The 16444-nt window shown below is 32.1% G+C and overlaps 1 protein-coding gene across 1 annotated transcript; it reads right to left on the reverse strand.

The window, feature by feature from the left end:
- Positions 1–3090: 3090 nt before the first annotated feature.
- Positions 3091–6191, reverse strand: LOC100807311 (putative uncharacterized protein DDB_G0287457). Its single transcript, XM_003520062.5, has 2 exons — positions 5012–6191; positions 3091–4907 (listed from the first exon to the last, which is right to left on the reverse strand). The coding sequence occupies exon 2, from the start codon at positions 4879–4881 to the stop codon at positions 3376–3378; it is 1506 nt and encodes a 501-aa protein (XP_003520110.2). The 5' UTR covers positions 4882–4907; positions 5012–6191; the 3' UTR covers positions 3091–3375.
- Between the last annotated feature and the right edge of the window lie 10253 nt (positions 6192–16444).

Consider the following 16444-nt stretch of genomic DNA (forward strand, 5'->3'; position numbering starts at 1 on the left):
GCGACTTGCTTCACAATAAATTAAAAGATGACTTTTTTAAAAATGTTTTAACTCTAAAAAAATGTCGAGAAAAATATTAAACAATTCAATGTTGATCCAGTAAGAAATAAATTCGGTATTTAAAATGAAAAAAAAAACTTTTATTTGAATTTTTTTTTCTTAATTAAATATGTCTAACAACATTTCCTGTAAGATATTTACATGAGTTATTTAACTTTAAATAAAGTTGTTTAACTTTTTTCTTTCTTCACTATATGACATGAAGTTGTTTATATAAATACTATTGTTTAAAATATTATATCATAAATAACATATTTTTTCAAATATTTTAGGATATGCAAAATTAACTTAAACATTCACTTTAACAATCTTAGCATTTTAATAAATTTTTGTATAAAATATTTAAATTTATGTAAAATTATAAGACTCATAAAATTAAGATAAATAACTATGCATGATAAATGTTCCAATATTTTTTTATTGCAATTGCTTATTATAATATTTTGTTCTTGCGTGAGTACAAGAATCTTGATTTCGTCTCTTTTCTATGAGAAATTATTTGGTGATTTTGAACCATCATGGGTTTCATAATTCTAACCAATTTTTATGACACGTAACCAAGCCGTATTAATTATTTTCTTCTTTTTACATGAAGTAAAGTAACATAAAAGATTAAAAGTTAAAAAAAATGGTAGTTGTTCTTTTATTAAATAATTTCCTTAAACCTTTTCTCTCTATCTCCATGATGTGTATACACACACCTAATTCCGAAACTGTTAAAGGTCCATTATTCAGGAACTAGTGAGCACGCCGTTTCATATCACAAAGGACAATATTCTCCCTTCCACAATTAACATAGAGATTGCGGATTGTTGGAAAAAGTTGACAGTGAATATGAAAGACAAATAATAAAAATGTACAACACACACACACAGAGATTCCTTGTAAACTTACACCTTATCTGCATCCTGAAAAGCAAGAATATCCCGTGTAACTTTTTTCTTCCATGAGACATTAACATTGAGAATTTGAGATAATGCCTTTTTTCCACAAATGGGGTACTCACCCATGCTCCACTCAGCACTGAAAAATGTTCCAATAAGAGGTAGAACCAGTTGTTGTGATCCCCCCAAATACAAGCTGCACTGTTGATAACTTGAGTCAATTTTAATTGACACCAGAGTAATCTCAACCTTCACTGTGCAAATCTTTGTCTTAACAAGAACTAAGTCAGAAAAGTTGCCTGTTTAGCATTTACTTTTATGGGTAATAGAGACAACACTTGTCCTTGTTCACTTAAGCATCATGACTCTGAGTCACTGATGACCTACATCATGAATTAAGCAGGGGTGATTTTTCAGTTCTAATATCACAAAGCAATATGTGATGACATCTATGACCCCTTTTTATTTTTATTTTTCTTGTTTTTCATTTCAAACTATTAATTATCCTTTTAATAAACACATGAATCAATTGCTGTTAGATTGTTTCGGCTGACTTAATCAGTTTTCTCAAATTTAAATCTTAAATACTTTCAAAGAACTTTACTCCCTGTAATGATCTTACTCGAATTCAAACAAGAGATACATGTGGTATGTATCAGAAAATTATTACGAGCGTATTTGGATAATAGTTACGTTGAACTTAACGAGCTTTTATTCTAAAGCAACAAGGGACTTGCTTCTATTTTTTTGTCTTGGAAAGTGAAAAAAATCCCGTTAAACATGATTTCAGCGGAAAACCTAACACACACCAGCTACTCATAAAAGTTGAGAAATTTTTACAGGACCCCAAAAATGTGCCCTGATGAAAACTAAGTTCAAATTTATTTCATTGATTCATCATTTGGTTGTATGTCTCAATTGAGGAGAAAGAGCATAAAAAATTCTAGCCGACTCTTGATCACTCATCAATATATTTGCACAAGTTAAGGCACCCCTTGTGTGTGGTTCATTCCCCCGCATGATTCCACATCCCATACGAGCATATAATTCTGTTGATACACGGGTTTGATTCTTCTTGAGTGCCTATGGATTCTACCTGATTGAGCCCACATGTGACCATTACCAAGAGCTAGTAAAATACAAGTGGTCCTCTCTTACTACACCCCAAGGACTAAAACAATTGAAAAACATAGGCAACAAAATGTAAAGGAACCGGCATGACGAAAAAGGTGTACAGATTCTCTTGCCATTAAGATATATGTGTTTGAAAGGTGTACATGGAGCAATTATAAGCTTTACTACCATTAACTAATATGCGACCTTACAACACCTCACCCACAAATTTTTTATCTTGAACAATAAAGAAGCTTCTTTTGCTTCCTCTTAGTTCTACAACGTAATTATCCCCAAGTCAAATCTTCAACCTAAGGAATGATCCAACAACCACTTGATCTTTTTCAATGGCTAGGGAATAGGACTAGTTAAACAAAAAATAAATAAAAATTGGTGAGGTAACTAGGGAGCTTCCTCTTACGACTTCACCTTCCAAAAATGATGCACATATCACGGGCATAACGGGTTGACCATAGTGCTAAGTTCTATGTTAAAGGAACCACTTTGGCACGAGACATTCCTGTGCTTTAGCTAAGTTTAAAAATAAAAATTGTTTATTTAACTTTAAGAAAATTAGAAAACCATTAACATTTTTCAACCTTGGGAATGGTTCTCCCACACCCAAGTACAATTTTTAGTTTTCAACCACTTTCATAGCATTAAAGGTGTTGGTCCCTGATCTTTCTTAGGAACAACACATAACTAAAAAGCAAGTTTTAGTCACAGTTGGAGAGAGAAACTAGGATCCTTGCAAACAAAATCATGCCTCCGAAAAGACAAGTCACAGATTGCAACTTGCAAATAGGAACCAAGAACTGGACCCTGACTTCAAAAAAATGAGTTACTATTTACTTTAGTTTTAGTACATGGTTATTAGTAGACCCATGATACCTACATTTTCATAGGAAGATGAAAAATTGGAAGACCCCAACATTAAAAGACAAAATTTCATTGAACCAACTAAGGGTGAAGTTAACATTTGCAGGAAAAGAACATAATTCCAAGAGTATATAGTTGTACTTGATAAAGGAAGTAAAGAAAAAATTCAATGGAGAAACTAGAAAGTTCTCATATTCCATAAACATGAAAAAGAAAGACTACCCCTACCAAATAATGGATCTAAGGCCTTAGGAACAAAAATCAATTACCCACTTGTCTGTACCTTGTAATTGCTTTCATCATAAGGGGATAAAGACAAGACATTTTCAGAACTCCAGAGACATTCAGCTACCTCAACAACAGAAGATGCTTCAAAATGATGAAAAGCAAAACATAAAAAAAAAAAAAAAGGATTTTGGTTTCAACATTTTCTTTCTCCCTATTCATCAACAGGTGCTGGTAGATTGAGATCAATGAGGCAAGGCACAGCAGCAGGAGGAGCACTTGGCCTTATCACAAGTGTGTTTTCCTCAGAACCTCCAATAAAATGGGATCTTTTGTGACCCCCCAAAGCTTGGCCTGACCTGAAAATCTTGTTGCAAATTGGACACTCATGTGCCTTGCTTTTCTTTGACTTCAACTTCTTCTTCCCCTTATTGCCACTGAGGTTGTTCCTGTTGCTATGATGAGCCTTTGGAGCAGGATAAGAATCAGTGTCTGTGCTGTTCTCATCACTCTCATAAGCAGAATCATCAGAACAACCATTGTACCTTTCACTAGTCAAGCACTCATACTTCCTAGTAGAAACCCCACCTAAGTTTTGACCAAGAGAATCATCATCGTAGTTGGACTTCTTGAATTTCTTTGAACCAAATTTCCTTGCAGCCACATCACCATCCTCTCTATCATAACTCTCCCAATCCTCCAAAACAAATTTCTTAAATTCACTGCTCCTGCTTCTTCCCCTGCTCAGCACCTTCCTCGATTCAACAACATCATACTCCTGATCAAAACCATTCAAGTACCCAACTTTCGAAGACTTTACCTCATTCCTGAAAAACTCATCATTTGATTCATCCGACTTAGGACCATATCTGAAATACCCAGAATCTGAATTGTCTGAATCATAGCCAACTTCAACAGACTTAAACTTCAAGTCCTTGTGCTGCTCCAACTCCAGCTTCCTCTCCATAGAATTCTTGCCATAAACATTCATCATAGTAGTAACCTTGGTTTCAAGAGAAGGTGACTTTGTAATTACAACCGAGTTGTTGTCAGAAGACTCTGTAAGCAAAGCAAAACGACCCTTGTAGCTAGAATCTTTAGACAACATCATCAAGCACCTAGCCAGCTCTTCTTGCTCCTGCTCAACCTCTGACACAGAAGAAGATTGAGGTTGGTTGTTGTTGTTGTTGTTGCTGCTGCTAAGGGTTTTGGACTTCATTCTCTTGGACCTCCTAGGAGCAGAAGAAGTTTCGGTGTCAGATTGACTATCCATAACCAATTTCTGCTTCTCAGTAGCAAAACCTCCCTTGTCCTTTTCAGAGTGACAAGCCATGTGGCCACAAAGAGCCTTCAGTGATGGGAAACCCTTCCCACATTCTTTGCAGAACTTGTCAAGTTGCAAAGTGGCATTGGAGTGCACAAACCTAGTGGTCTTCTTGGGGTTCTCTCTGAGACCATAATTGTTGTTGTTCCCATTTTCTTCAGACCCCAAATCCCTCTTCTTCTTTCTCCCACCATCAAACTTGAACATAGCATTAGCAGCATTGTTGTTGTTGTTGTTCCTCTCTTCATTGTTGGCTAAAGCTGAATGATGATGCTCACTACTCATCATGTGAGTTCTGATGTGGCCACCCAGAGACTTACCACAAGGGAACCTCTTGCTGCAATACTTGCACACAAACTTCCTCGTCTCCTCCATTGATTGATACGACATCATCATGAGAGTAACAAATAACGAGAACAAATCTGATCCAAAATGTAATTAATTATTATTATTATTATAAGCCCCACCCCGGCAAAAATAAAAACACATAAAAGATCAGCAAACAAACTTTTTCAACACTACTTACCTCAAAATCAGCAAGTACTGTGTTGTGTGTATGCACATTCCATGATCATGTGAATTGTGAACACACAAAACAAAACGGTTGAAGGTAGAGAGAGAGAGAGAGAAAAAAAGAGGTGATGAGGTAAGAGACAAATTCAGATCAAGTTCAGAAAAACAGATCACGAAGCTTCTTGCTTTTTAACCCAGGTGGTGATCAGAGAGAGAGAATCAAAGAAAGCGTTCAGATGTGACAGTTCCATAAGTACAAAGAAAGGATCAGACCCACCACAAAAGAAAAAAAAAAGGCATAACAAGAGAGAAGAGAAGATAGTGAGAGTAAGAGAGACCCTTTAATTTCGGTTTCCCAAGCAAACAAAATTAACGGGTTTGCGATGGAAAAAATCGAATTTTGAGAGATGGGCTGTTGTTGTTATTGCTATACTGCTGAATATGCCCCCGAAGAAGAAGAATTAGAACTAACCATCACTCTCTCTCTTTTTTCTCTCTATTTTCTCTCTATATATCTATCTCCTTGGTTCTCTCTTGTTGGTTGTGTTGTAGTTGAAAGAGAACTCCATGCATGGAAGAAAAATAAAATAGAGTAATTAAAACTTAAAGGGTGGTTTTTTATAAATAAAAAGGAAAAAAAAAAAAAAAAGCAAAGGGGGCAAGGAATGATAGGAAGCACGTGTACTCGGTTGAGAACAGTTCGGTGGTTGTTTTGACGACCAAGATTTGAGGATCTCTAGGCCTGCGGGGAGTACCAGATATGGCAAGCCAAAAACTGAAACACCCAAACTATGCCTTAAGTTGTTGTTGTTGTCTTGCTTCTAAGCTCACACAAAGTGCAAGTTCAGAATCTCCAACCGTTGTTGTTTTAAGCTGCTCTCAGCAGCTCCTTATTCACTTCCACCACCCCATTGCTGAAAACGATATGTTTTAATTGCATTTATTGGAATTTATTTTTTGTAACATTGTGGTTTTAATACCCTGTCTTTCTTTTTCTTTTTTTTACCCCCGTATATTTTCCATATTCCTTAATCATTATGGTCATTTTTTTTGCTACATAGGTATTTTTTTAGAGACGATTGGACTGAATATTTAATTCGGTTGTTATTCAAAGTTTGAGCTCAAAGTATTGTTAATTAGTTAAGTTTGATGATTCTCATACCAGTTAATCCAAATATTTAGTGGTACATCAACAAGTTATTTGTTGGAGTAGTATCACACTCTATTTTTTTAAATAAATCTTAAATTCAAGTTATAAAATATGGCTAAAAGTAATCAGTCAGGGTTGAATCTACTACAAAGTTTAATATCTCATAACATAGTGAATCAAATCGAGTTTAATTTTTTATTCCAACACATTTAGTTTTGAATAAGATTGTCTCCAAAAGAAGAAGAAAAAATGTAACTAGATTTTTTTTTTAAATAAGTAAAATTTCAAAATTTTCATAATTTATTAAATGTATATTATATCCCATTATAATTTTAACGGTTAAATTTGTAATCAACAATTATAATTATGTTTTATCTTTAAAAGAAGGGTCTTATCTTTAGTGGAGCGAAATCTTTTTTTCATTGGGTGTTAAATAGAGAGTTATATCCCATATTTTGGTAGTTAATAAAATATTTGGAAAGAGACATTGAATTTAGATTCTAACTTATTTATATATTATGCATATCATCTTTTAGTGGATTGATTATGCCTATTCTCGTGAGGTCTATTTGATGACTTACTTAATCAAGAATATACCTTTTTTTAATAATAACTAATACAGTATGTATGTTTATGCACGGGTAAGATCGTTGGTTACGTATGTTGTAAAAAAATAAACAATTTTATATTATACATATAATTTGAATTTGGTAAGTCGATTGTTATTGGGTAATGTATTGTTATGAGATGGTTATTTAATAGGGTTTAGTAACATGAGCAATAGGATAAATTGAGTTTAAAGGATTTGTTTTGTAGCGGCAGACTAAATTGTTTGCAAAAGGAGAACCAAGTTATTGCATATTAAAAAAGTTGTATCTAATTTTATATAATTGATTAGTTATTAATTTAGATCAGCCAATAGAGAAAAAGAAATGATATATTTCATAAGATATCGAGGTAGAGTACATAAGAAAAGAAATAAAGTTACAAAATCAAGAAAGGAGTGGTTTGTAATCTCTTATCTTAACTATAACTATGTCCTGGTACAAAAAATCATCTTGTATCTAAAACACTATATTACCCATCCTTTCTTCATATATCCATATCCAAGCAAAAAACTGATGATGAATATAAAACACATGCAATATGCTTAGTCCGCCTCAGTGATCGTGTTGTTGGCAGATAGACCAAGCATATGAAGAGTAAGAAAAGTTTCTAACTTAAGTTTCATGGTACTATGGTGAGCCATTTCTACTCCCAACCATGTATAGTACTTGACTGAAATTTAACTGCACCTAAAAGACAAATTGTTCTCATTCTCCTCATGTTCACTCATAGATGAAATCAAATGATTTCTATGTGAATAAAATGGTAGATACAATGAGGAATAAAAGGAAATAACATGTTAAGTATCATATTGAGTTTTTGGGTATAAATTTCCATAATGATAAGTTTAGTTTCATGATCATAGGAAAAAATGACATGATAGTTTAGTTTACAAAAGATAAGTTATTATACAGATACATTATCATCAAAACATAATACTAATATGCAATTTTCACTCGGCAGCAACCTGTGTTGGAGATAGAGGTCACGAAATTAATTTGTATTTGTAATCATGAAAACATAAGCTTTAATGGAACGGGGATGAGTAATTATTTTATGCATTGTTAGTAAGATTATTTTAGGTATAATACTTACCAAAATATTGTAATTGTTTCTTCAAAAAATCCTAAAAAAATGATCTTTGCAAACTAAGTTTCCAATGTTCCCTCTGTTGGATCAAGTGGCATCGGAATAATTAAGAAGGAGGTTGAATTAATTATTACTAGACCTTTACTAATTAAAAATTATCCTTCTTAATATTACCAAAAGTAAAAACAATAATTAAAGTGCACAGTCGAAATTAAAAGAGTAGGGAAGAAGGAGACAAATACACAAGAGTTTTATACTGGTTCAGCAACAACCAGTGCCTACATCCAGTCCCCAAGCGACCTGCGATCCTTGAGATTTCTTTTCAACCTTGTAAAAATCCTTTTACAAGCAAAGATCCACAAGAGATGTTCCCTCCCTTGTTCTCTTTGAACAACCTAGTGGATGTACCCTTCACTAGAATTGATCCACAAGAGATGTACCTTCTCTTGTTCTCAGTCAACAACCCAAGTAGATGTATCTTCTACTTGTACCACAAAGGATGTACCCTCCAATATGTTAAGACAAAGTTCTCAGGCGGTTAGTCCTTTGAAACTTTGTGAATGGGAAAACAAAAGAATTTTCAGGCGGTTAGTCCTTTGAAATCTTTTGTTTATGAGAAAGGGAAGAATCAAAAGAATTCTCAGACTGTGTCATTTTGAATTCTTTGACAAGGGAGAAGGGAGACACAAAAGAATTCAGGCGGTTAGTCCTTCGTTCTCTTGGAAAAGGGAGAAGAGAGACACAAAAAGAAGTCAGGCGGTTAGTCCTTGGCGAATTTTTTTTGGCAAAGGGAGAAGGGAATGAAAAAGATGAATAACACAAGTTTTTGAACAAAGAACTTTTCTTGGAAGAAAAAGTTTTGAACAAAAACTTTTAGAAAGATGAAGAGAAGATGAAATAAGAAAGTTTCGAAAGAAATGAAAGAAGATATTGAAAGATAGATTGAAAGATAGAATGGTTGAAAGAGATGATAGATCTGAATGAGATTGTTAAAATGTTTCATCTCAAGGTCACATATTTATAGTTTCTTGATGACTCAAGTCAAAACTTGTAACTCTTGGCAATTCCTTTAAAACTAAACACATAAAAAGATATGACTTTTGAAAGAATCTTCAGAAACAAGTCACTTGAAGAAATGTGACTTTTGGAAATGAATTTTTCGAAAACAGCCACTGATAATCGATTACCATAAAGGTGTAATCGATTACACATCAACAGATGTGACTCTTCATTTTGAATTTTGAAAATCTTAACGTTTTAAAACTACTGGTAATCGATTACTATAATCTGGTAATCGATTACCATAGAGTAAAATTCTTTGGTAATGATTTTGTAAAAAAACTTCTTGTGCTACTCAATGTTTTGAAAAACTTCTTAATACTTATCTTGATTAAGTCTTCTCTTGATTCTTGATTCTTGAATCTTTGAGTCTTGAATCTTGATCTTGATTCTTCTTGAATCTTGAATCTTGATTCTTGAAATCAAATTTCCTCTTGATCCTTGAAGTGTTCTTGACTCAATCTTGAACTCATTCTTGAATGTCATCATCTTTGTTATCATGAAGTGATCTTGAATTTTGAGCTTTTTGTCATCATCTTTGTTATCATCAAAACTCCTTGAATCAATCTTGATTCATCATGAAGCTTGCTTCTACACCCTCCATAAATGATCTTTGCTTCAATAACATGATTTGCAAGTCTTGTGACTATTAATTTAGTTCCATTGCAGAGGTCTTCAGATTGATTTAAATTCCTCAACAACATTATTGGAGTCCCACTTTTTAATTTGATTCTATGATCAGGAAGCCCTGATGTCTTTAATGTGTTAAGAAATTATGGAATAATTGCCTCTAGTGGGTGTTATCAATTGCATCATATATGTGAACAGAATTAGAGCTCGAATATTCTCTTTCATCACTAGGAATCAAATAAAGAATTTAATCATTTATTTGATTAACTGTGTCAATATTTGAGGCCAATATAGCTCTAGATTGCATAAACTCTTCATTTTTGTAGAGCTGAATTAAACCTAGATATGTTCTTTGTACAATGGCTTGTATGGGATCATTGAAATCAGTTATCAAAATTTCATTAGGAATCTGTTTTTTTGTGTAACCTTCATTTGGCTCAGTTAGTTTTCCATCCCCTACACATAATAGTCATTCTAAAAGTGTTTGAGCTCTTCAAGATTTAAGTTGCTACCATGACTTTGTAGCCTCATGTTTTTTTATTAATTTCAATACTTTAAAATATTCCCAAAGGTAAAAGGCATTGGTAGTAGCATTGACAATATCAGATCTAGTACCTCTTGGAATGACAGGGTGAATTTGCCTAAAGTCACCACCAAATACAACAACCTTTCCACCATATGGCGAATCTCCATTATTAGAGGAACTCATGAGGTCTCTAAGGCTTTTGTCTAATGCCTCAAAACAAAACTTATGAGCCATTGGAGCCTCATCCCAAATTATAAGTTTTGTGACCTTCAAAAGCTCAGCAAGTTCACTACCTTGAAGAACATTGCAAGTTGAGTTTTGCAAGGTAGGAACAGGGATTGCAAACTTTGAAGAATGTGCAGTTCTACCCCAGGCAACAATAAGGATGCTATGCCACTTGATCCAACTGTTAAAACAATATGTCCCTTTGAACGCAATGCAAAGACTAATGTCTTCCACGTAAAAGTTTTTCCAGTTCTCCCATAACCATAAAGAAGATGTCACCACATTGCAGATTAATAGCATTCATTATTGTATCAAAGATACTTTTTTGCTCATATGCACTAAGGACAGTTGACAATAATTTTAATTACTTAAGATATATAAATAATTGAATTTATATGATTGTTGCTAATTAAATGTATACTTTTAAAAAAAAGTATTTGTAATTAATCGTATTACCTATAATAGAAGCAAATAAAGATTCAAATTCAAGGGTCAATTGATCTTTATTGTAATCTCACTCTGCATAAATCAATTTATTTCCCAATTGAGTTGTTACAACACCTTTTGGAAATGACATTGATGGATAACCCCGTAAACTTCTTTGATTAGATTGCAAAAAATCTTCAGTTTGCAAGAGAGCTAAGTTTTGTAATTCTTGATCATCCAATTGTAAGTATGTAACATAACAAGTCGTTATACATGCACACACAAAATGCATCATGAAAAGAAATATTTCCAATAGGTAAGTAAGATGTTTTAATATATTAAATATATGAAGAGGTATTTGCAAAAGTCAAGTAAGATGTTTTAAGCTAATTAAATGAAATGGTGTACCTTAAATGTTTGATAACCTTTTCTTATGCAAAATAGCATCCACTAAACAGTCTCATGTTTGCTCCCATACATGCTCAGGTCTATTTATACTATTAGAGATAATCATTGTGACAAACAACTTTCTAAGATAATGACCTTATCCCCAATTGTTGGCCTCTTTAATTGCTTCAATGTACTCTCTATCATCATGAAGAAATCCCATGGCAAAGCAAGCCTATCGAAAAGTAGGATATTGTATCCCAACAACAGTTCTAATTTATTCATAGATGCATGGTCTTTTAGCTATAGAAAGCATCATCCTTAAGTAAAACAACTCACCAGTAATGTAGCCTTGTTTCCTTGGTTGCTAACATATTTTGCTAGAAATGCACATTTGGGTATGATAATTTAATCAAATTTTCCTTTTTTTTTTTAAGAAATTGAATTTTGGACCGAGAACGGAGTGAGGATACTCGATCCCAAACAAGGACAAGAATGGATGTAAAAAATTAGTCCCGCTGTAGATCAGGGACGAGAATGGGGAACATCAAACTCGTCCCTACCCCACCTCAGTTGTCATGCCTACTTGGTAGTGTGAAAAGAGGTCAATCTTGGAGACCCAACTTGTTCACCTCAACAAGTCCTAATTGCCTAATTGTAAGTGCAGCAAAGCATGTGATGTAGCATTATGATAATGTGTGCTGTGTAAAGATGTATACATGAAAAAGAAGGGTCATGCTTCGTTTTCTTCTTTAGACATCCCGCATAAAGAAGGAAAGGTACCTTTTTTTTCCTTCTCGTTTTGATTAGTTAGATGTCATTCAAAACCAAATAACGTGTATTCTAGATTAATTATCATCACAATTAAACTCGAAATATATATTATTGGATCGTGTATGAAAATATAAAAGATCATGGAAAGGATCTTGACTCTTTATCACTTGTATATACATATTCAATTATCCATTTATGAAATAATGAAAATAAAGAATCATAAATAATTATAATTAACGTAAATTTTGTTTGTCTCCAAATAACGATTTGTCTTTTCAATAGTACACCCTCCCAAGATGTGGACAAGTCAAGGATACCAATTTCGTATATGATAAAATAACTGTGTATTGCAATCTACTTACTTATTATGGGCTTACATATAATTTTGGTATCTATATTTTATCAGTCCATAATTTTGATTCCTTCATTTTAAAGTAGACACATATGGTCTTCTTATTTTAAAAAATCTTTAGTTTTGGTCCTCATATTTCAATATAGAGACATTTGGTCTTCTTACTTTAAAAAATTTGTAATTTTAGTCAAATCCATAATTTTGTGTATACTTTATTATATTTTATTTTGGTTTAATTGAATCATAGACCTAACGTATTCATTTAAGGTGTCATAAAAAAATAATTTAATTAATTACAATGTAAGAAATAAAAATAGACAATTAAATATTTGACCAAAATTATGAATTTTCTAAAATATGGGGACCAAAATTATGAATTTTCTAAAATAGGGAGACTAAATGTCTTTATTTTTAAAATAGGAGGACAAAAATTATGAATTAAACGAAATAGGATGATCAAAATTGCATTTAAGCCTAGGTAATTATAGGTGTAAGCAAGTCTAATTAAGTTGCATATAGTTAAAAAATTTATATAAGTTGATCAAAATATTTCAATTTGGGTTAGGTTGGATCAAATCGACTTATATATTTTTCTTGTAAAACCAAGGAGAGTTGTTATTGATCCCATTGGAATTGCTCTTGACCCCTATCAAGGGGCTGACCCTTTTTTGCCTTCCAAAATTATCCTTCCACATCACTTTGGAATTATGATTCCATTGTGATAAAAAATAATAATTAAACAACAAAATCTTGATTCCGTTATGATAAACAAACAAAACGAAACTATGATTTTGTTGTATTCTTTGTTCAGACACAACAAAATCATGATTCTGTTGTGGTATTCAAAACCTAAAAAATATTATCGTAGCTCTATATTGGAATTGTGATTTTGTTACTCTTTCTTTTTTGAAATAAAAAAAAATTGGTGGAAGAAGGAAAAGGGAAGGGTTGCTACTACTGGTGGAGCAAGGAGAAGGAGGACGAGAGAAGAGGAAGGGGTCAGAGAGGGGTGAGAAAATTTTTAATGGGAGACAAAATTGAGATTTCAGCCCTTGGTAGGACCAAGAGCAAAATGGGTCGAAGTCAATTGTAATCCCTCTCATCTTAAATATAAGCGAAAAAAGACACATTTCACATTTATTAAGAAAATTAGTTAATTTCATTAAATTGTATCATTTTCAATTTAAAAATAAATATTTTTCCTAAATTATCCTTCATTGAAACTTGATATCAAACATAAAAAAAAATCTTTGACCTTATTAAATAAAAGATATTTTGAAGAAAGTCTCATTAAATAATACATAAGTAAATAAGATTTGCTTATATTTGAGACTAAAAAAATAAGAGTATTATGCTGCTTATATTTAAGACTGGATAGAGTAGTTCCCAAAACCTAATTGAATTACCCAAATCAAATAACATGTTAGATCGAGTTTGATTTATCAGATAAAAAAACTTATACAACATTTTAAATTTTCTAAAAAATATTGAATTGTAAATAAATAAATGTAAAAAAAAAACATATAAATGATAATTAAAAAAAATATTACATCAACAGGTTGGATCATTAGATTCACGAGTAAAAAAAAAAATTACTCAAACCAAAGATCATGATAAGATTTAAACGTGTTGGTGAAATCCAACTTAAGCAACACCAAAATTTAAACCAATGCGTTTAAGTTGGATCAATTCACAAATTAGCCGAACATACAAACACCATAATAGTGGTTTGAGATAAAAAAAAAAAAAAAATTGAATGGATCAAAGATCAATTTTACTTTTGCGTTTATTTTTTTTTATCCGTTAAATTTAAATTGAAACGCGTGCCACAACATTTTCTATTACAAACCAATTACATACACTTCAATGTTTAACTGAGCTGAGGAGCTCTAGAAACTGGTGACAATCCAGCAGTACTTACGGGATGGGTTTTGTACTGCCGTTCTACACTTGTGGTTGGGGGCATTACTTGGTGTTTTTACGAAGGTAAGAGTATCTTTAATCGTGATCTGATATTTCTAACCCGTCGTTGTTTAATAGTAGCATAATGCATTATTAAAAAAGTAATGATGTGACATATAAAGAGTATGAGCCAGTTACTACAAAAATGATTCTACCGTGTGACCCACCACCTTTGGTATAATAATACGTAATATGTTAGAGATAAAAGTATGCAAGTAATGCAACTCAAAAGTACTGTATGGATTGATGTACATGTACAAATGTACTCATACAAATTCATGGTCATTGAAGAGGGAGCGAAGTTGCTTGCAGGGATGGAATTCATGCAAGATTTGGCAAAGTACTATAATGCTCCTTTTTCATGTTTGTGATTTGAAAAGCATTTGTCGCTGGGGTACGTACTTATGGGAGTAAGTAATTAATTATACAGATAGATATCTAGCTATTCGTACTCAACTTTATTATTCACACTTTACCCGTGCAAAGTATGGGTGTTGCTCTAGTTTACCATACGTTTTTTTTTTATATTTGGGATATTTGTATTATTTTTTTTTTTTTTTACTTTTTACACAATTAAACAACCTAAAAAAATGTACCAAAAAAACAACCTAATAAATTATCATTTTTAGTCTCTTTCCTTTTACTTTTTTTCCTCTAACTTTCTTTCACAAACCAAAGTTACCATTAAAGATTTTTTTTTTTTTTTGGGAAAACTTATCTTTAGAGATAAGAAGGGAAAAAAAGATAAATAATTAATATAATTGATATATATTATGATAAGGATAGAGAAATTGAGAAAAACAAGATATGTAATGGGTGGAGCAACTATTAGGGTAGTGAGAGAATTATTACTTAAATTTTATTTTATGCTTTATACTTTAAATAAAAACTTAAAACTGTTAGATAGGTAATTACTAATTAGTGACACTCCTCAGGTAATAAACTTGAGCAATTGTAGTAAACAAAGAATAAGATATAAGAGTGGTTCTGATTGAACCTCTTTAACCAAAATTTTACGTTTGAATTGGTGATAAAAAAAACAATAAGTAGTTGCACATTTCAATAGTTTAGAGATTAAAAAATTGTCATTGCAATATAATCTGTAGGCTGTGACCATAAAATTATATAGTTATTGGCGTAATATTTGTTTTTCTAAAATTTAATATGATAAATAATGTACTAGTGGGGAGACGGGTGGAGTGGGGTAGACAAGTGAGTCCAGTACCCATACTTATATTCTTCATTACACGTATTTATATGGAAATATCTATACACGAAATGACATTCATTGAATAAGTAATTCTCCTTTCCATAGTATTTTTTCGTATTGTAATCATTAAATTCGAGCACGATTTTTTTTATTAACAATAATTATAATCATTCGGAGGTTTAGTCATACTTAAACTTAAAATTTCTCCCATCTTCCTAAAAATCTATTATGTAAGAATCAAATCTTAACATGCATGTATTACAAATTGAATACGACTGTTGTTGTTAATAGTTATTGTTGGTGATAATAGTTATTGCCAATTGAGTACCTTGCATAGATATGTATTACATAAAACCCTTTTTTTTTTATCTCATGCTCCAAAATAAAATAAAATAAAAATTTGAAAACTTTTGTGTTAAACCACTTCTAATATAATAATTACAGCATAAATATTATTTTACATATGTAATATTGTACCTTACATAGATATGTATTACATAAAACCCTTTTTTATCTCATGCTCCAAAATAAAATTTTGAAAACTTGTGTTAAATCACTTCTAATATAATAATTACAGCATAAATATTATTTTACATATATAAATGTGTTGTGTATTATAAAACACATGAATTAATTAAGGTAAAATTATTTGAACTTAATTAGAGATTTTTCGTTTAGTGTTGGTTTCTAAATATGACTAAGTCTCCACCCCAGCTCCTCAACATGAGATTATCGTAGGCTTCTAAGTTCTAATAGACGAGTACTTTCTCAGAATAAAAGTGAGTAGTCATAAAACTAAAGGATCCTAGTTGAATGCTTTAGTCAATTGGCGTAAATATAGGGTACCATTGCTCTACAAGGCCTGTGTGTGGCTCAAAATTGGTAATGGAATTTTGGACCGTACCAAAGATGCGAATTGGAGTGTATTTTATCAATGAGGGCCTGGATCCTGAGCATGAATTGGGTTGCAAGTCCGAAACAATTTTTCATAATTATGAGGAGAGAGCTGATAAATAAAGCCATAAAACATAAATAATATTCAGCATTTGC

The sequence above is a fragment of the Glycine max genome, chromosome 2 (genome assembly GCF_000004515.6).
Source record: "Glycine max cultivar Williams 82 chromosome 2, Glycine_max_v4.0, whole genome shotgun sequence".
Lineage (NCBI taxonomy): Eukaryota > Viridiplantae > Streptophyta > Magnoliopsida > Fabales > Fabaceae > Glycine > Glycine max.